The sequence below is a fragment of the Dermacentor albipictus genome, chromosome 9, assembly GCF_038994185.2.
Source record: "Dermacentor albipictus isolate Rhodes 1998 colony chromosome 9, USDA_Dalb.pri_finalv2, whole genome shotgun sequence".
NCBI lineage: Eukaryota > Metazoa > Arthropoda > Arachnida > Ixodida > Ixodidae > Dermacentor > Dermacentor albipictus.
This window is the reverse complement of record NC_091829.1, coordinates 17,245,419-17,266,887: the sequence shown is the minus strand read 5'-3', so window position 1 is coordinate 17,266,887 and position 21,469 is coordinate 17,245,419. Positions and strand designations below refer to the sequence as shown.

The window sequence follows — 21,469 nt, the reverse complement described above, 5'->3', positions numbered from 1 at the left end:
GTCATTCTATATAAGGCCGGTCCAATGTGTGAAGATATGCCACATAATTTTTTTTTTTTTTTTAAATGTCGGGACCCCTCCCCAACACTGACTGTTCTTTTCTGAGCACACCTAGTTGAAGGATGGCAGAGGAATAAATTAGGAGGATGACGCTAAATAAGTCTAGGGGTGGGTTTGGTTGATGCTGGACAACGTTAATTGGAGATAGTTGGAAGAATCTATCATCCTGCAGTGTACTTAGGGAGCTGCCGGTGGTGATGAGGCAAGGCTGCGTTCAAGTTTGTGCATGAGCATCTAATTACTGAGACTGCTTTGTTGTGTACTTCCAATTAAGGACACTGATGTTTGTGATGCCGCCCTTTGTGACATGCCTTTTTTCGTCATTCTTTGCAGCTGGGCATTTACGGCTGGTTTGGCCACTACAACTGGAAGTGCCAGCCCGTTGACTACACAGAGAGTAGGGAAGCAATATTGGTGAGCATTGAGACTTCCGCATGACAGCTTTTTTGTTTTATTTTCCAGGCAACAATATGTGATAGCGATTTATTCTGATAATGTTTGTTTAAGGCTGACAGGTCCTCTTATGACGAGTGAACCCAATGGTTTTTATATATGTAGTGTAGTCATAGCTATAACATAGCGGTAGCATTGTGTGCTGTGTCGTCTCCAGGTTGAATCAAGCAAGGTGTTTGTTTGCCTATGAAAGCACACAGGTCAAAACTTCTCTCTGAATGCCTGATATGTCCATCCACAAGAGAGTTCAGTGGACCGAATTACCACTACATGCAGGCGATTTATTGGAAGAAGCATGCAACGGGCTGCCATGTTTACTAAACAGTGGTTTGGGTTCCAGGTGGAACATACAAAAGGAAGGACACACACGTCCTTCGTTTCGTATGTTAAATCTAGTGCCCAAGAAAATGACGTTTAGTAAGCTCCACCAACTTGCCTAAGATGTTCTATTATGCTGTCATGTTCTATTGTGCTTGTATGAACCTCTAAGGAAACTGTGACGGCATTACTTGCTTTCTTGAATGAAACTAATCATTGCAATTTAGGCAGCGTGAACTCTGTGGGAGTCCCTGGTGCCCATGAAATGGCTCCCAAAGTCATGCTGGCCATTTCAAAGCTCCTCACTCGTTTATTAGTCAAAAGCTATTGGCTACAATAGAAAGACTTCAATTAGTGGCCAACAGCGCACCTGTAACTTGAGTCTTAAGTGATAAACTTTTATAGAGGCTAGATAGCTTAACGCAATTACCATTAAATTAGTAATAAAAGCAAAAAAGTTAACCCTGTGACTCTTGTTCTCTACTAGCTTGGGCCACTTTGTATGTACTGGGCTGTCTTGCTGAGCAGACATGCGCCACTGTGTACGTGGCCAAACAGGCAACTTGCTTCTGGCCACTGTCAGGCCTAGTAGCCAAACTGGCTCCCTGGATAAGTGCCAGCGGCTATGTACCACCGAGTATGCGCCCGAACAGAAAACTTTGACGCTGCATATGTGACATTGATATGTGCCCATTTTTTGGCCAATCCCCTAAAGGGGATGTGCCAAGATGACACAAAGGTGGTGTAGTCTTGAGTATACTAAAGCAGTAATGCCCCATGCACAACAGAGACCTTCGCGTCAAGCGCCGCCACTTGATGGGGAGCCATTGCAATGAATTTGCAGCCAGGATTCTAGGGATGTGGTGCACCAGAATAGGGCAATGTATCGTCCGGCAACCAAAATGTGCTTCTTTTTTGTGATGACGGCCGGAGTTGCTGAAGCACACCAGTGTACTGTAGCGCAATCTGTCACTGCAACCTGGAGTCGCTGCTGGCAAGAAGAAAAAGAATGGTGCAACACAGGGCCTCTTTGATTAGCAGTTATGGTTGTTGCGGAGGTCATGGTGTACATGCAGAGCTCGCCGATTGCTTGCTGTGGTTTTGCACACATTCGTTATGTGCACAGCAAGCGTTGGGTTTGTAAATGTCTTTCCCGTATGTGTCTATGTGCATTGAGGTTCCTGCATAACAATCAGAACAACCCCAGGCTGCTTCAAATCGGGCACATTGATAACATAGGCTGTATTCTTGCCCTTCGGCACCCATTTATGGGGCTCGGTGTCCAAATGATAGCAACTGCGCTTGTCGAAGAGCAGTATTTTTTTTCTTCAGTGAAACCTGGCTACCGCTTCTCTGGCTCATGCAACATGTAAAGAACCCCGTCCAACCCACCAGGTGCAGTGCAGGTGCTCCTTCCAGGCTTCTCACCCTCGCGTGTTTCGGAATACTAAAAACATGTGCGTGCTTACCAAACGGAACGAGTAGACGAGTGTTGCTCTTCTGCAACTGAAACACTAAGCAGACAATTGGGAACACTACACGATCTGTGGCTAGAGACGTTCAAGCTTAGGCGGCGTTATTGATGTATCCTAATAGTTCGTATTATTTATTTTTAAAAAATTATAATAACTTCAAATGTGTTTTTTTAGAGCGTTTTAGTTTATAAACGCAGAAAGTTTTGCACATGTCCAAATTGCGCACGCTAGGCACACTGGCCGATCGCAGCGCCACACTGGTGGCATCATGACAGAAGCGTCCCCGGTTCTTCCATTGTTTTGCTGTACAAGTGACTCTGTCCCATTCCAGCACACCATACTAGCGATTGTTTGAAGTTCCAGCTGGGGTGAAGTGATAACAAGATATACTGTCAAGGTATAATTTGGCTTTGTGGTTGGCAACGAGATTGCCAATTCGTGCGTCTGCGGTGGCAATATGGTGTGTCACTATAGCATATACATTGGTTTAATGCTATAATTGCTTTACCGTCAACATTCATTGTGAGATGGGTTCAGCTGGAATTTTTGAAAGCTAGCACATTGCCGAGAACCTTCTCATTTTATGTTGATTTGAAGAATGGCAATAGCTTTTTTCATGGTCTTTTCGCACAAGCTTTTGTTTGATTTTAGATTGAGGCTCGGTACTAGATTCTTCTTTAGTATAGTGGTGGCATTCATTTCAGTGAAAAAAAGGCGATCCTGTGTACATATGCTCATTTCAATCTTGCATCTCTGCCTGCTCTTCCTGGTCTAGTAAAAGGACCTTTACTTTTGCAAACCCATGTCCCTTTACTGTAAGCCTGTGACACTTCAATATGATGTGGAAATACTGTCTTACAATTGAGCAAAATTAAACATGTAAACCGCCGCTAAGGGCAATAAAAACAGTGCTAAACGACAGGACGAGTGAAGGGACACAGACAACAGCACTAACAACCGGTGTCTTTAGGATAACGGTGGAGCATATATATGCTGACTGAAAGAATTAAGACACTGGTTGTTAGTCAACTCCTCCTGTCTTAGTGTCCTCTAAACTCCTCCTCCTGTCCTCTAAACTCCTCCTGTCTTAGTGTCAGCACTAAACGACTCCTGTCGTTTAGTGCTGTTTTTATTGCTCGTAATCATGAACCAACCAGCCCAAATGCATACTCTTCCGCTGCTAAGGATTAGTGTATCTTCATTGTTGTTTAAGGTTGTAGCTCACTTGGCACTGTGGAGTTAGGTGGCTTTAGTATCTGAAGTGCTATTTCATTTAGGGTTTCTTTTTCTCCATATTTCAGATGACTCATCTTTCCTGGTGGTACTACATTTCAAAATTTGTTGAGTTCGTTGACACAGTGAGTACATTTTCATAAGTCAAGCTCTTCAAGATAAGTTTCACTAGGTTTAATTGGCGACATTTTCCCAAGCATTTGCAAAATCGTAATACATTGCAGCTAAACACTTCTATGAAACAATTTACTTGGAGAACTTATGTGTAGACGGCGTATGCCTGTACAGTTCAAAAACATATTACTGTCCTGTTAAACCACCCAGCAGACGTAACAAGCAAAACTACCTAATGGTCTTGTGCACTTTCGTGCTGCTTATCAGTGATAACTGCTGTCACCGTGCAAACAATACTTTTACAAAATACTTAATAAATCTTGACTGCCCATCATAAGTAAACCACTAAGAAAATGGACCGTATGAAAAAGGACACAAGCATTTTTTTTTTAATGGACAGGGGAAAGGGGGGAGGGAATTGTTTTGTGATCTGTACTCTACTGTTAACACAATGTTATTAACATCCACCATGCTGCATCCCTGAATTTAACTGTATGCAGCCAGGCTACTAACAAAATTGAAGTTATCCACAATTTAGTTTTATGTTTTATCATGGATCTTGTGGCTTTAATAAAACTTTTGAAAACGGCCGTGCATGTTCAGCTAATAAATCAATTTTGGGAAGGTGCTCTGCCCGGAAGGCTTGCAGTGTGTAATTGTTTGCTTGTGCCCTGCAGATATTCTTTGTGCTACGAAAGAAGTTCACGCACATCTCAACACTGCACGTCATACACCATGGTATGATGCCCATGAGTGTGTGGTGGGGTGTCAAGTTTACACCAGGTGAGCATGCTGTTTCAACTTTCAGTGCACAGCATCGACTCGGAATGTGTCCTCCATTTCATGCATGGCAAGCGACACTCTGAAGACTGTCAGAAAGGGCAGTAAGACTCGTGCTTGTCATAGACCAGCTGTCCCAGCCGAATGTAGCCAAGAATTTTAGAATAATGAAGGGTTTTATGCAGACCTTATTATGTTTATGGGCATTGTTCATGCTAGTTACGAGCTCATTTTTTCATTTTGCAATAATGTTTACAAAGTGAGTGGACAGTTGGCTATCTTTTAATTAACTTTACCCAGTCATTGCGACATCATTGCAAAAGTTGAGGAGGATATCGAGAAATCATTAACAATAGCGTTTAAAGTAACTTGGTAAATGTGTGGTCCTTTTTTTCCAATGGAAAAACAGTGTGAAATTTAAAAAAAAGAGCATGTGACAACACATCTACGCACTTGGGATTGTCAGTTGTCAGGAGGCTGTTGATGGTACTTTCGCCCATGTGCTTATTTATTAATTATATCTAAAATCTTTATCTAGCCTCTTCCATGTGTAGGACGAGCTGGTTTCTTGCACACATTTCTGTTAAAATGAGTTGAGGAAGAACTCAGTTCATTGGCGATACTTTATCTTTTTGCAATATTCATTTTCATGCTGACAATAAATTTCATTTCTTTTCTTGAAGTAGTGCTGTTGAAATAGTACATAAAAGAATGCTTAAAATACTTCTAGATTGTTTTTCATGAAAGATTCAGCAGGAAAGAACATTATTGGTCAGAATTCAGTATAGTAGTGTGGCACAGAAGGGGTTTAAAAACAAAAGGCCCACGCAAGAAACTAGTCACTGCAGTTCTCGGTATTTGAGCTTCATTTTGGCCCCAATATCATCAGCCTTGTTGGTAGTTTTGCTCACGAGCAACTTTTTTTTTCTTCTAAGGTTGCCATCTTCTTCTTCCCACAGGTGGCCACAGCACTTTCTTTGCCTTTGTAAACAGCTTTGTGCACATCCTGATGTACTTCTACTATGGACTGGCAGCAGTGGGTCCCCACATGTCCAAGTACCTTTGGTGGAAGCAGCATATGACAACCATTCAGATGGTACGCCCTCTGCCAGTCTGTTTGTGCCAAGAAGTGTTTGGCACTCTCTGGTCTCTGTGTTGCTTCTCTTGCATGGATGCTGAAAAGCAGTGTGACACTTTCCCACTTCTTGCCTTGCACACACACTTGGGTGATGTACCCAGTTTTAACTGAAGTAGCATCAGCATTCCAGATGAGGCCATATTAAAAGGAAAAATTATCTCTGCCACTTGTAGACAACCGGTGCTAAACGTGCGTATACTACTCTACTCCTTAATCAACTTGGGCTTGATAGGCGAGAGCAATCGGCCACAATATTTTGGGGTCCCATCCGACTGTGACAGTGTATGTTCCAGAGCTTATTGAAAATATGAGCAGAGTCCATCATGATGAAGATGCATAATGCTTTGATTCCTGCGTGCATACTTCAGTGCTATACCTAGCCCAGTGCCTCACACCTGTGTTCCACCTTGCTTACCTACAGGTGCAGTTCATTGCCATCTTCGTGCACTCATTCCAACTCCTGTTCCGGCCCGACTGCAACTACCCTCGCGGCTTCATGTGGTGGATCGGCTTCCACGCCATCATGTTCTGGTTCCTTTTCTGGGACTTCTACAAGAACACCTACTTCGCCAAGAGGCTCAAGAGTGCTGCCACCGGCAGGGGTCGCTCAAAGGCGGTTGCCAACGGCCGCACCAACGGCGCAGCGCCCGTCACCACAGACGCCAACGGCAAGGTCAACGGAAAGCTCAACGGAGAGGCCACTGCCAAGAACGGAACGAACGGCTTTGTCAAGCACACGGCCAATGGCCGGCAAAAGAACGGTGGCTTCTTGGACGGCTACTGCCACATCAATGGCCTGCACGACTGGGAGAACGAGGAGCGCGACAAGAAGCAGGAGTGATACGTGCGAAGCCCTGCCGCACAAGCACACAGCGTTTGCCCCCTTACCTTCGCCCACCCCACACTCCATTGGCTGCATTCCCCCACCTCTCCCAACTTCACCCTCACATGCACACATCCTGCTGCTGTTTCGACTGTCACGTCGTAAAAAAAATCAAAAAAGCACCCAAGAAGAGAGAAGCTGGATGAGGAGGTGATGAGGCAGAGCGATGGTGTGCCTTTTCTTCTTCTTTTTTTTTTTTTTGAAAGACACTGGCCGCTTTTAGAGACACACTGTGCCACAGAAAGGCCCCGTTCCCTCTGCATGCAGTGACGTTGTGTACCTCTTGTGGAAACAATAGGTGGCTGTCGCACGCACTCAACTACTTCTGTTGCTCCTTGTTTTAGCATGTCCGACACCTTTTCTTTCTTTTTTTTTCCCCGTTCCATTTCTTGTGTGAAAATACCAGTCTCGTATCACCCGGTAGAGTGTGCGCTGTTGAATTTTTTGTTTTGTCTCGTCGTTCCAGAAAACTAAATGAGCTCACAACTTCAGCAGTGCTTGTCCCCACCCCTTACCCCAGCTACAAAATTCAGAGCCATTCCAACGTGTGCGCCGCATGTTTTGTCAACACCCTAGGCTTCTTGTGTGAAAAAAAAGAAACCCGAGTTTCTTTGTTTTTTTTTTTCTGCTGCACTTGACAGGAACTCTAGCAAGCCAGAACACAAGTGAATAAAAAAGGCAGGTGATCTGTGCATCAGCTGCAGGACCATGCCACTCGTGCAAATAAGCTCTTGTAGCTGTCATTCTGCGTTGTCCTTAAAGGTAGCTTGTAGCTTGCTCTCCTTCAGGTTAACTCTGGCAGGGCATCCAGCACCTGTCGTTAGCGTAGTCTTCTTGCCCTACCCACGTGACGGATGACAAGCTTTGCCTAGGCTAGTGTGTAGAACTGTGGCAATCCCCAGCACTCAGGAAGAAAAAAAAAAAGGATGAAGCCAGCCTCCTATCCCCCCCTTCCGTCCCCATGCCCGCCGAGATGCACCTTCGCAGGAGCGAAAGGGCCACATGTTCTGGCTCTGCGCATACAACTGAAGCAGAAAAAAAAAATGTAACAAGGCCTTTGAGAACAAGATCATCGTGTCATCTCTGCAACGAGACCCTACCCACTCCCCTCTGCAAGGTCTCCGTCTTGTCGTCCGCGCCTTCGTTGTGTTTTCTTAAGTGCGTGATGCGGTGTGCATGGTGTGAAATACACATATATTTTTTTTTTATTTGTCTGGTTGCGTACAACTCCCCGTCGGTGCACTCACTTGCACGACGGCCGAGGGGCAAGTGTCCTTCCTGTTACTTTCTCGCTCTCTTCAACGATCGTCTCTGTGCGTGCGGACGGCAGGAAAACGATTTGTGCAGTGCAGACTTGTATCTCACTCGCGCTCTTCGACAGGAAGAGGGACTTGCTGCGAGCTGAGAAAAACAAAAAACTACTCGAGGGGAAGGGGGTGCAGGTGAAAAATGGGTAGGGGCCCTCGAGACGTACGGCACTCTGCCGGTGCGCTTACTCCCCAAGCCCCCACACCCCTGCTGTGCTGCGGTGTTGTGAGTGCGCGTCAGCGTGGCACACAGTTGTCGTTTCCTGCGTCAGATGTGCGTGTGTGTTCGTCGTGTTTGGTTCTTCGCCAAATGGTTCGCATTTTTTTTTATGCCGTCGCACATGCTTCGGAGCTGTTTCGTCCTCAACTCGCCGCCAGAAGGACCAAAGGTGCGACGCTTCGTTGTTGGGAGTCATCGGAGAACAACTTCTTGTGTGGGACTTAACTCTCTCCGCACACATCTCCTGCTGTCTCACTCTCTCTGCCAAGAAATGACTGACTTACATGTGGTGTCATGTGTCTGCGTGTACTTAACGAGAGAATCGAGAGTAGGCGTGATGGGACACTCTAGGGCGAGGCCACGGAACCCCTAGCACTGCTTGGGGAAGCCTGTGTGCCTCCGAATTGTGCCCATATCAGTTTTTTTTTTTTCTGCACACGACAACTGCTTTCACTGAGTTAGTTCTATTGCCCTCCCTGCCCCCCTTTCCCCTACCTCTCTTTATTTGTTCATTCTACAAGTTTGATTGTGTGTAGCTTCTAGCACTAATTTTATATGTGCGTAACTGTCAGGTGTAACACATTGGCCAGCGCACTGATGCCACTGGCGCTAACATTGGACAGGGGTTTGTGCAACTGCATAAGCAGTGTGTGTGTGTATGTGAAAGATGCAAATGCTGAAAAAAAAATGAGAAAGGAGGTAAAAAAAGAACTTGCCTGCTCTACATACACACACACCTGCAAGTGGAAATGGGGGAGTGAGCGTTGCAGTCTTGTCTATATTAGATTCATCTTTTTTTTCTTTTTTTTTACTTTAGCAAATGAATAGTTTTGTACACAGTGTATAAACAAAATGGAAGGAGCCAAGGCTTTGGAGTTACTATGCATCACAGTGCATTCCTGTATGCATTCGAGTGAGCGAAACTGCTGCAATCAAAACTTGGCTGCAACTGTTTTGTTGTTTATCATTTTTTGAGAGAGAACACATTGAGAGATGGGACCTCTAGGAATGTTCTAAGGGTTGGGGAGGGGGAATAACAATATGCTGGGCCAAAACTGTTTTTCTCAGCAGTGCTTGTCAAGCTTCGGCCTTCTATACCATTCCAACTATGTTGGTTTCTGGTTGTAGACTGTTGATGCCCTGCGTGCAAGGGAAACTGACGGTTGCTTCATTTTTTGTAAAGCAGTATGGTTGATTGCAGCTCTTAGGTGGTCGGAGGTAGACCATGACCATTAGCGTACTTTGCAGCATGGTTTTAAAGCCGCTTGCCTACATAGACTGTTTAGGTGATGCAGTAGTGCGCGGTATAAAGAACTGGGGCCCCTGCTTCGGCATGCTCTGGGTATGCAAGGCTGTTACAAAAGCAGAATGTTGCAATAGCAAAGCAGGGGGGGGCTGACCTGGCCAACCTACCCCCACCCCCCTACCCCACCCCCCCTTTTTTTCTTGAGAGAGATTAAACTGTTTTTGATAACCTTGGTGTTTGGTGTGATTTCTAATGAACTGGTTGGTGCAGGCAGTGGTATAAACTTGGTACTCTGTGGTAACAATAGTATACAACCACTATTAGTATAAATGCTGGTGAACACTGCAGTCTACTATCACAGAGAACACTCAATTATTGCTGAATCCTAAAGTGATCAATAAAACTTGTAAGGCAGTGTTACACAATGAAAATGTGTATCTGCAGGCGTTTAGTGATTCGTAGGGCTATGAGAGATGCCCTAATGAAGGGCTGGCAATTGACTGAGAACTTGGGTTTCTATAACGTACATGCAGCAGCCTGCAGCTGCCACGGTCGGGAGTCGAACCTGTGGCCTTTCGTACAGCAGCAGAATGCCACAGCCACCGAGACAAAAAAATTTGGCATTCCTCCTAGGTGTGGACCTTTCTGTACTTGAACCCACAGGTTTATAGTAACATTGCAAAAGAGGACCAATTCTAGTGCACACGCCCACAAAGGGTATAACCATTTGCCGAGAATGGGGAATCGCTGGAAGTACAAGCATTTGCTTAAACTTCGCCCTTCTTGCATCTATGACAAATTCGCAATGCGAGAATGACTGATTTCGTTACGACTTGCAGCAATACAATTTGGCCGATTTCGGATTGCCACAGAATTAGGTGGCGATTCAGCAGGAAATGTGTTGGCACCACTTCGCACCTCCTTGAGGTGCCGGATCTACGATTTCAACTATGTTCACCACATTGCAAAGTACTGTTCAGGAGCTCGCTCGGCATACACCCTGCTTCTTTGAGGAGAAAAGTGCAACGGGCGGCCCGGAGCAGATCAGTCAGTTGCACCACACACACATGCTCTTCTAAGCTCTCCCATCCCCTCTCTACCACAAGACCGGCTTCACACGCACCTTTTTCCACTTTGACATTTATAATGCTAACATATAAAAAAAATTCGAAATATCAAAAATGAGTTACCCGCAGTGACGTTCTAAGTTTAGTGGAACACTTTCATGTTACTCTCAACGTTAGACAATCAGATGAACTATTTCTTAATGCTAAATGCAACACATACACCAATAAAAAAGCTGCAACAAATCAAAACACCAATTCTTGTGGTGGTTGAGCACGCACACTACCAGATTCCCCTGGAGTACACCAGACTCCCACTAAGACAAACTCCAAGGGGCCATGATAATATGCTAGTCTTTTCAAATGCAAGTGTTAAAAGAGTTTGAAACGCTAACTTGGTAATAAGTGTGATCACAATTCTGCAAACAGTACCTAATAAAGCATGTAAAGCAGACAAAATTCATGCATCATACACCACCCTGGAATGCAACATTCGTTTGCAAGCAGGATGCAAAACCATCGTAAACATTGTAACAAGATTTCGTACATCAAATTTGTCTGCTTTAGATGCTATAATGGATGCAGTTTACAGAAATGTGAAACCTATTTCTGGTGCAGTTACGAATTTGTAAACTTCGTGCTTCCATATTTTGTAACATATTTGAGGTCCTAAATCAAAATTCTGCATGCTATAGCTGGTAGAAATTATTTTTCTCTCTTAAGTGCCACAACTTTCGTTCAAATTGGTCTGGCAGTTCTCGTAAAAGCATTTGCGTGTTTTACATGTCGGTTGGCCTCAAGCTAAAGTTTCCTCTTAACCAAATTAGCTGTTTGTGTTAAGCAGAATCCTTTTGCATTGGACATTAAAAAAAATAATAAATCAGTTCACACACCGTTTCTCATATGCAAAAGTTTGGCTTTGCCGGCTCGTTTTAACGGGCGTATACCGTAACATTGTAGTACGTCTAACTATAATGGCCTTAATCTGCAGTAGGGAAACACTAGTGCTGCTTCAAGAGCAACATCGAGCTTACACATATTAACTTCACTATGTATTGCCACAAAGGACTAGGTGAACCAACATCTCGCAGTGCTGCAAGAGTTTGATTTGGCGTCATCTCAAACATGTGGCACACACAAATGGTCTTTTTGAGCACTTCAGAAGTACTAGAAAGATCAGGTGAGGCAGCAACTATGCTTCATTGTGAACATCATCATCAGCCTGGCTACGCCCACTGCAGGGCAAAGGCTTCTCCCATACATCTCCAACTACCCCGGTGATGTCCTAATTGTGGCCATGTTGTCCCTGCAAACTTATTAATCCCATCCGTCCACATAACTTTCTGCCACCCCCTGCTACACTTCCATTCTCTTGGAATCTAGTCTGTAACCCTTAATGACCACCGGTTATCTTCCCTCCTCATTACATGGCCTGCCCATGCCCATTTCTTTTTTTTTATTTCAACTAAGATGTCATTACCTTCCATTTGTTCCCTCACCCAATATGCTCTTTTCTTATCCCTTAACGTTACACCTATCATTCTTCTTTCCATAGCTCGTTGCATCGTCCTCAATTTAAGTAGAACCCTTTTCGTAAGCTTCCAGGTTTCTGCCCCGTACTTGAGTACTGGTACGACCCAGCTGTTATACACTTTTCTCTTGAGGGATAATGGCAACCTGCTGTTCATGATCTGAGAATGCCTGCCAAACGCACCCCAGCCCATTCTTATTCTTCTGATTATTTCAGTCTCATGATCCGCTATCACTACCTGCCATAAGTAGATGTTTTCCCTTACCACTTCCAGTGCCTCGCTACCTATCGTAAACTGCTGTTCTCTTCCGAGACTGTTAAACATTACTTTAGTTTTCTGCAGATTAATTTTTTGACCCACCCTTCTGCTTTGCCTTTCCAGGTCAGTGAGCATGCATAGCAATTGGTCCCCTGAGTTACTAAGCAAGGCAATATCATCAGCGAATCGCAAGTTACTAAGGTATTCTCCAGAAGGAAGGGGGTTAACCGAGGGGCCCGATTTTTATTACTCATATCATAAGAAGCCAACAAACACTGACACCAAGGACAACATAGGGGAAATTAGTTGTGCTTAGTAGCACAACTAATTTCCCCTATGTTGTCTATGGTGTCAGTGTTTGTTGGCTTCTTATGATATAAGGTATTCTCCATTATCTCTTATCCCCAATGCTTCCCAATCCAGGTCTCTGAATACCTCCTGTAAACACGCTCGTAGATCGTACCTCCCTGCCTGACACCTTTCTTTATTGGGATTTTGTTGCTTTCTTTATGGAGGGCTACGGTGGCTGTGGAACCGCTATAGATATCTTTCAGTACCTTTACATATGGCTCGTCTACACCTCGATTCCTTAATGCCTGCATGACTGCTGAGGTCTCGACTGAACCAAATGCTTTCTCATAATCAATGAAAGGTATATATAAGGGTTGTTTATATTTCGCACATTTCTCTATCACCTGATTGATAGTGTGAATATGGTCTATTGTTGAGTAGCCTTTACGGAATCCTGCCTGGTCTTTTGATTGACAGAAGTCTAACGTGTTCCTAATTCTATTTGCGATTCCCTCTTTTAATAGTTTGTAGGCAACTGACAGTAAACTGATCGGTCTATAATTTTTCAATTCTTTGGCATCCCCTTTCTTATGGATTAGGATTATGTTAGCGTTTTTCCAAGATTCCGGTACGCTCGAGGTCATGAGGCATTGCGTATACAGGGTGGCCAGTTTCTTTAGAACAATCTGCCCACCATCCTTCAACAAATCTGTTGTTACCTGATCCTCCCCAGCTGCCTTACCCCTTTGCCTAGCTCCCAAGGCTTTCTTTGCTTCTTCCGGCGTTAGCTGTGGGATTTCGAATTCCTCTAGACTATTCTCTCTTCCGTTATCGTTGTGGGTGCCACTGGTACTGTATAAATCTCTATAGAACTCCTCAGCCACTTGAACCACTGGTACTGTATAAATCTCTATAGAACTCCTCAGCCACTTGAACTATCACATCCATATTAGTAATGATATTGCCGGCTTTGTCTCTTAACGCATACATCCGAGTCTTGCCTATTCCTAGTTTCTTCTTCACTGCTTGTAGGCTTCCTCCGTTCCTGAGAGCATGTTCAATTCTATCCATATTATAGTTCCTTATGTCAGATGTCTTACGCTTGTTGATTAACTTGGAGAGTTCTGCCAGTTCTATTCTAGCTGTAGGGTTGGAGGCTTTCATAGATTGGCGTTTTTTAATCAGATCTTTCGTCTCCTGTGACAGCTTACCGGTATCCCGTCTAACGAAGTTACCACCGACTTCTACTGCACACTCCTTAATGATGCCCATAAGATTGTGGTTCATTGCTTTGTCTCTTAACGCATACATCTGAGTCTTGCCTATTCCTAGTTTCTTCTTCACTGCTTTTAGGCTTCCTCCGTTCCTGAGAGCATGTTCAATTCTATCCATATTATAGTTCCTTATGTCAGATGTCTTACGCTTGTTGATTAACTTGGAGAGTTCTGCCAGTTCAATTCTAGCTATAGGGTTGGAGGCTTTCATAGATTGGTGTTTCTTAATCAGATCTTTCGTCTCCTGCGATAGCTTACCGGTATCCTGTCGAACGAAGTTACCACTGACTTCTACTGCACACTCCTTAATGATGCCCATAAGATGGTGGTTCATTGCTTCAACACTAAGGTCCTCTTCCAGAGTTAAAGCCGAATAACTGTTCTCTAGCTTGATCCGGAATTCCTCTATTTTCCCTCTTACCGCTAACTCATTGATCGGCTTCTTACGTACCAGTTTCTTCCATTCCCTCCTCAAGTCTAGGCTAATTCGAGATAATACCATCCTATGGTCACTGCAGCACACGTTGCCGAGCACATCCACATCTTGTATGATGCCAGGGTTAGTGCAGAGTACGAAGTCTATTTCATTTATAGTCTTGCCATTCGGGTTCCTCCACGTCCACTTTCAGTTATCCTGCTTGCGGAAGAAGGTATCATTATCTGCAAATTAATACGCTCTGTAAACTCTACTAATAACTCTCCCCTGCTATTCCTATTCCCCACTGACTTGTCTCCAGTGAGCATGAATGGGCTCAAATGGCAATAGTTGGGCTTAATTATCACTATTATACACACCTATACCCGTAATGTAGCTATAAGCCTGTAACAGCTATTAATCCAGCCAGGGTTCTCAAAAACAGCCACTCGAATGTGCGACTTCATTAGTAGGACTTGCACGAGCTCTATGCCATAATGTAGTCCGTTTTTCTTTTCTCCCCCCACCTTTTCTTTTGCTATATAATTTCAAGAATGTAGCAGAAGGCAGCTTGTTCATGATGCGAATAAAGGCATGGGAATAGATCATGAAATTAACCTTGGCTGGTAAATTACATGCACATCTGAAATACCAGAAATGTTCCGTCTTACTGTGAGCAGAGTCTTGGTATGCCAGAAAATCTGCAAAAATGGAAGATGGCCTTCAAGTCTCTGTACTAGCGCCTCGCAATATCGTGAGATTTCGACAGCATCTTCTCAAGACTACTTAAGGCAAGACACATGTTCTAGACCAAAAAAAATTTAAGAATGTTATTCTTCGAGGTATGGTGCTGACAACTTCTACATATATCTAATTTTATGTGCTTATTTCGAATATGGAGTCCATTTTTGTTTATCTCCACTCTAATATTCTGCAAGCTTCTTTAATTTTCTGCAATGAATTCTCGGCAAAATATCAGATCCTCAGATTTGTTAAACATGGAATCAATGGCTTCTGTGTGATCCAAGAAATGCAGCAAGACCAACCTTATTGATTTGTCTACCCTAGAAGAAGAGTTGCGAGATTTTGAAGTTGAAACTTGAGAGTGTTCTTCTGGTGCTTAACTGTGAAGTCTTGCAGCTCTTACCGTAATCATATTCAATATAAACACGTAACATTAGATATATGTAAACGTTCTCAGCACCAATACCTTAAAGAATAAAGATTCTTCTTTAGAATTTTGGTCTAAGGCCCATGTCTGTCCTTAGAGGTAAGCTGCAGCGAAATTTTGAACCACTAAGAAACCTAGTTTCAAGATAGTGTAGACATAGGAGCCGTTAAGCAGAATTTTTCACTTCAAATAAGAGTGGAAACATTAAGAAGAGCTTGCACAAATAGCCATTCTTTTTACACCAAAACTAAAAGACAGAAATGCCACCTTTGAGATTAGGTTGCGCCGATAGTACACCGAAAAATCTTGGAGGTGGCATGCTGGGACTTGCACCATAGCCACTAACAACAAGGTGCTCCAGTCTTCTGCTTCGGTGCCGCTTAGAACGTGCCAATGAAAAATGCACTTACCAGCCCCACGCTTTTCCAAGATTGCTTCAGTGGTATATACTAACTCACTTATTCATTTATAACAGATTAATTAAGTCAGACCTTGAACAACGAATTATCATACATAACAAAGTAAACCTCAAATATTTCTGATCAATATCGGCACGTAACGTGTAAGTACTTATAACAAATACCGAATGTAACAAAGGTGATTTCATAATGGATGCTGCTTTGTTGCATGTCTACTGACATAGGTGTATTATGTTACGCTGTAAGGAACCAAAGCCTCAATTCAGTGGATCTTAAAGGGCCCCTCACCAGGTCACATAGCAAACTTTGGTCACATGGTGGAAGTTGTTGGGTGCCGTCTAAGAATGTTCGACCACAGGAGTTTTTCAAATTAATTCGTTAATAACACAGATAGAAATATTTGAAGTGCAGCGAATCCGTGATTTCAGGAGGCGAGCATTACCGCCAACAATTCCTTCCCTGCGTGCGACGGGATGCATCATGGGTCCTGCCTTCTTTGTTCTGTGTTTTTGCTGAGTGGCGCAACTTCCAGTGTAGAGCTGTTGCACTTGTCTGATTTCACACAGCGGACGATTTCGCGCTATGCACGAGAACACCTGATTAAAGGTAAAAGCCAGTGCCACAATTACGAGCACAGAGTCAGATGCAAGAGGATGAAAGAGCATGACTGTGGTGCCGGAACATTGCCGAAAATGACAGTTTCAACCTCTACGCACACGAGTGCATGACGTGGGAACAAGCAGACAAAATGGAAGTACATCTCTCTTGCTAAAGTACAAAGTAAAACAAAAACATGCAGACATTCGGTTCGTATGTGCTACTATTTCTCTTCACTTCAATTTGCCTATTGAAGCAACTGATTACACAAATAACTGACGTTGCCTTGAATAACTCTTGAAGTTACATGTCACCGTGTTTAACGTTATGGCACCGCCATGCAGATAGGCTTACTTGACCGACTGACTTCAGCTTTCTGGCTGGGAGTGCAGTGCTGCGAGAAGGGCAAACGGCATTTGCTTTGAAATTTAAGCTCCTTCCAAGGTGTGTAGGGATGTAACACTTAGCCGACACGATCGTTAACACACAATCTATGCACTGCACTAGTCAGCTCAAAATGGCCAGACCTAGTGAAGGGCCTTTAAAGAATGTTTTCTGAATGAAAATGTGTCCAAACATATGAATATGCTTTGGAATAAATGAAGACATGCTAACATACAAGCAAGGCAATTCAGGCACAAAATTCAAGAAGAGAGACTTTGCCCTTGCTTTTTTATTTCCTGTTAATAATGACCCTCTCCCGACAAACAAATGCAAACCACAATTTCAAAACATACTTCACTAGATTAAACTCTTTACAGGAGCACTGACATACATTTTCAAAGTTACAAAATCTCTACCACAGATTTCTCACTGGGAAACGGCCACATGGAGAGAGTCTGAAGGTTGAGAAACATTTTGACAGTGAAGTCATCTCGCAATGCTGAACCGGACGTCATCAGTCTCATGATCACGCCATTACACAGGGCAAAATTTGCAGACATTGTGTAGCAATAAAGCTAGGTACAACAGTGTTGCTCTTAAAAACATTTGTAAAAAAAAAAGTGCTTTGCTTGTTTCTTCAGGCAGTGCTTGCATGTGGCAGTCACAACAATCACAGGAATGGAGCAAGCAATGTGTCGTGACGCCATGAGGCATTCACCTCTTTGGTAACATAGCCAAAATATTTTATTTACTTTTTCCATATTCGCAGGGCCCGAAGGCATTACAAAAATGAATGAATTAAACTATGTTTATTACACATTAAAATGCGCCGAGGGCACTGCAGTGGCAAGGGAGGGGGTATTGTTGAAGAAAGGAAAGGGTGAGGCTGCCTCCATTTTATTCACGAACGTCCGGGAGGCAGCCAAGTGGGGGCCGCATGACTTACAAGAGAGGAGTGGAGTTTACTGGTGACAGCTTCTTTGAAGTTTGTGGCGTCAGAGATGGCAGAGATGACTTTCCAAAGTTTAAATGTTTTCTGCCGTCATTTAACAGAAAGTGATACTAATGAAAAAATGTCCTATCAGTACATTCCTAATCCTTCAAAGCCCAAAGAGCATTCCACATGAAGAAAAATATAAAATAACTTGTCTACTATTATTTCTTGCCATGAAGATTACACTTATACAAAAAGAAGACTGCCATAATGTGAATGCTCTATAGCGATGATCACACCAGGAATGGCTTCTGGGAAGTTCTAAACATACTCCATTGGTGTGACCTTAACATGGAGACTGACTTGCCTACACTGGGCATGATGAGCTGTCCAACTTGTTCTGGTGCGATTTACCCATGCAGCCACAAGGACCGCTGTCCACTAATGTCCACTAATACATTGCTGAAAAGTGAAGCCGTATCTTCAGCAATATTGTGCCTATAATTATGAAATCCAACCAAGAGATATGCGCAGCCACTGCAACCATCCGCCAATAGAATAGATCTTCCTGCATCATTTCTTATGTTATCTAGCATGCAGAAGTTCACTTTTATGAGAAAACTGAATGTTATTGATACAAGTGATTAGAGAGACTAACAAAGCACCATGCAATAAAACAACAAGGTTCTCTTGTGAAAGCAAAGAAGCTTTGAGACAGTCAACAATTAAACTCAACCATGAACTCGTGAATAATTTTCTTTCCTGGAATGAAAAGCAACATTCCGACTAGTAGCCACTGCTGCTACAGATTTTTTTTTTTTTTCAGCACTTTCTATGCCAACTTCACATTAATGTGCACGAAAGGCACTATGGGAGTTGCTGAAGGAGCAAAAGATGTTCCTACCGCATGCAATGGGGCAGTTGTATAGATTTATTGCTGTCTGCTATTAGGAGTAATACAGACGAATAATGGCACAGAGTGATGATGAAGATCGAAAGCTACAGCAAAGCAAGAGAAAGAATAATAAAATGGTGGTTACCTGTGCTGTCAATCATGCTTCACACATACATGTAATTTTGAGTGCTACATGATTCTGCTGAATAGATAAACATGCACAAATGGTGTACTCAAAAGTAGACGCTAATGCGTCTAAGGTAGACGCTAAAAAAAAAAAAAGTATTTGGGTGTCACAACTACTAACAATTTATCATGGAATCTACACATTAATATCTGTTCTTCGGCCTTGTGTAAATTACATTTCTTGCGACATAAACTTAAGAATTCCCTACCTAACATAAAACTGCTTGCTTACTATTCATTGTTTAAACCGAAACTTGAATTTGCATGTGTTGTTCGGGACTCGTTTACTAAACAAAATATGAAATGTCTCGGCAGGGTACAAAAGAAAGCTGTGCGATTCATATATTCTAAATTCTCTCAATATGACTCCCCCTCACAAGTAATGCATGATAATGGCATTGAAATCCTTGAGCAGCGAAGGGAAAACTTGAGAATTCGATTTCTTACCATGCTTTTTAATGAAGATTTATCGATTAATCCTGCATACTACATGTCTACTTCAACGTCTAGGGTTACTCGACACCATCATCCAAATTCACCAACACCTTATTTTGCACGTATAGATGTATTCAAGTATTCTTTTTTTCCCAGAACCATAACAGACTGGAATAACTCGTTGTTGCCTGTTTCAATTGATGCTTTGCATTACTCTTGTGTCTTACCACACTGCTTGATTGATTGATGCATTCTATTATTGTGTTTTACCACCCTGCTTGGACTTGAACTAGGTCTGTTGTATGAATAAATAAAAAAATACAAATGTCCAGAGTGACACACTACTGTTTGGAATATCTCTTATTTGTACTGCTCCAAAAAAAAATGCCGTAGTTTTTCCTGGAACATGAACCATTGATAGCAAGAGAGTATTAACACAATTACATGAAGTAAGGTTTGTAGTTCTTTAAGTTGTATAAATTGTAGCAAACATTCACTAAACAGGCATAGTGTGATGAGCTACAAACATGAAGAGGGCCACTATCTTGTTCGCATTCGGGAATCCAACGTTTGGTTTCATCTCATGCGATTGTCCCAGGCCATGTCGATATCGCGCCCTAGGCCAATCTAAGCCAATCGCGTGAGGCGAAACCAAATGTTGGCTTTTTGAACACATACATTATAGCAGCCCAGACCTCTCTTGATAATTGCAAGCACTCGCTGTTGCAATGCGATCGTTTTGTGCTGCTGCTCACTTCACCAGTTCAAATTCGCTGTGTCTTCAACACTCAGATCAGGCAACCTCCAACACTAGAAGAACTTGTAACTGTGCTACTTGGTAATCCTATCTTGGTAACAACTTCAGAACACAAAACTTCAGCACTTCAAAACTAGGCGTGTGGGAAGACAGGCCTGCATGAAGCCTGCACGCTTGTACTTCACCCTGGCATACGCAGCAGATGACCTCCAACATGTGGCGCGCTGGTTGCGTGTGCGTTTGGCCACGCGAGCAGGGCTAGACCACACTTCTCTTCTAGCATGCCCTTGGGGCAGTGCAGGCTCAATCACGTGACCTCCAACGTTGGGCATTCATGAAGCCACCACCCTTCCCGACTCATCTTTGGATGCTTGCCCTAGCACCCACAGCACATCACATACAGCGGGCAGTCCATTCATTCGCCTTACATTTTAACTCTACATGGAACATGGTGATGACAACACCAAAAATGTGCCTGGAATGTCTGTGTAATTACTATCGCAATAAAATAAGTGTGGATACGCCTTATGCACATAAAGAGCTGGGGCAGTATTTTTGAATGATCTATTTCACTTTCTGTTCTTTCCACCCTTTGTCATTGGCTCAGATGTCACTGCGCATATCGCTGGGATCGGCCACTTGGCATGACGTGCAATAGCAAAAGAAAGGAAAATAAGGAGGAAAGTTGCACAGTACGTGGCCCGACTTCATATTTTCGCAGTGGCAGCAACCAATGCTGTCCCATATTTACATCATTTCCACACTCAACAAAAAGTTCTGATCTAGCTAAAGGCGACGCTTTAGACATTATGGATCAATGATCTACAATGTTTAATGTTTGTATTTAGTGCACCATTAACTGTATCGACAGTGTGTCAACAGTTAAGTATCGAGCAATGAGTCGGAAGTTTGCAGGCTGCAAAGAGATTATATATTTCCATAAATCCTGGGCATCCAGCCAGGGATTCACATTTGCAGCCTGCACAGGTAAGTGCAACCAGCACACTGGTCTACTCTTTGCAAAAATGTGGTAAATAAAGTCACATACAGGGTGCCCAAGTTATCACACAGGTTTAAAAGAAAGAAAGACAATTCAGCCTATGTGACTAAGACCAAGTACATGTTGTTCAGAGTACAACTGAGAAACCACCAGTAAACTTATAGTCAATGTCATACAATTGGTTAAAAGTGATTAATAAAGGAAATAGTTGTTTAATCCAAATGTGGAACCGATAAGAAAGAGGAAAATGACAGTTGGCAAAAAGACAACTTTCTGCAGGTGGGAGCCAAACCCAAAACCTCCATATTACGCATGCTATGCTTTACCAAATAAGCTACAGCAGTGGTCATCCACTTTCCTGGTTATTTGTGAAAGTCTACGAGATTCAGTCAGAACCACTCATGGCCCTGGCAGCAGGTGTGGAACATCTTTTATCAGCCGGTATCAAGTAGCATGTGAGCTTAGGAGCCAGCAAGCGGCCAATGAACCTTTGTATACACACTACTCGTTTGAAATGCAAGAAAGCAGCCACAGTCCTAAAACTGCGTTCGTCCAAAACAATTATTAGCAGACTGTTTCAAAGCATACGAGGTGACAGTCAATATCAAGCCAACACACTATTTGGCTTTG

General features: G+C 43.2%; 1 protein-coding gene across 2 annotated transcripts in view; it reads left to right on the top strand.

Annotated features, from left to right (window-relative positions):
• LOC135903717 (very long chain fatty acid elongase AAEL008004-like) overlaps positions 1 to 8,271 on the top strand; it is a 96,405-nt gene extending 88,134 nt beyond the window's left edge. For both annotated transcript variants that reach the window (XM_065434092.1, XM_065434091.2), the window contains exons 4-8: positions 394 to 474; positions 3,608 to 3,664; positions 4,331 to 4,436; positions 5,393 to 5,529; positions 5,993 to 8,271. In XM_065434092.1, the coding sequence (XP_065290164.1) occupies positions 394 to 474; positions 3,608 to 3,664; positions 4,331 to 4,436; positions 5,393 to 5,529; positions 5,993 to 6,412 (801 nt within the window). In that variant the 3' untranslated portion in view covers positions 6,413 to 8,271. The remainder of the gene's footprint in view (positions 1 to 393; positions 475 to 3,607; positions 3,665 to 4,330; positions 4,437 to 5,392; positions 5,530 to 5,992) is intronic.
• The last annotated feature ends 13,198 nt before the right edge of the window (positions 8,272 to 21,469 follow it).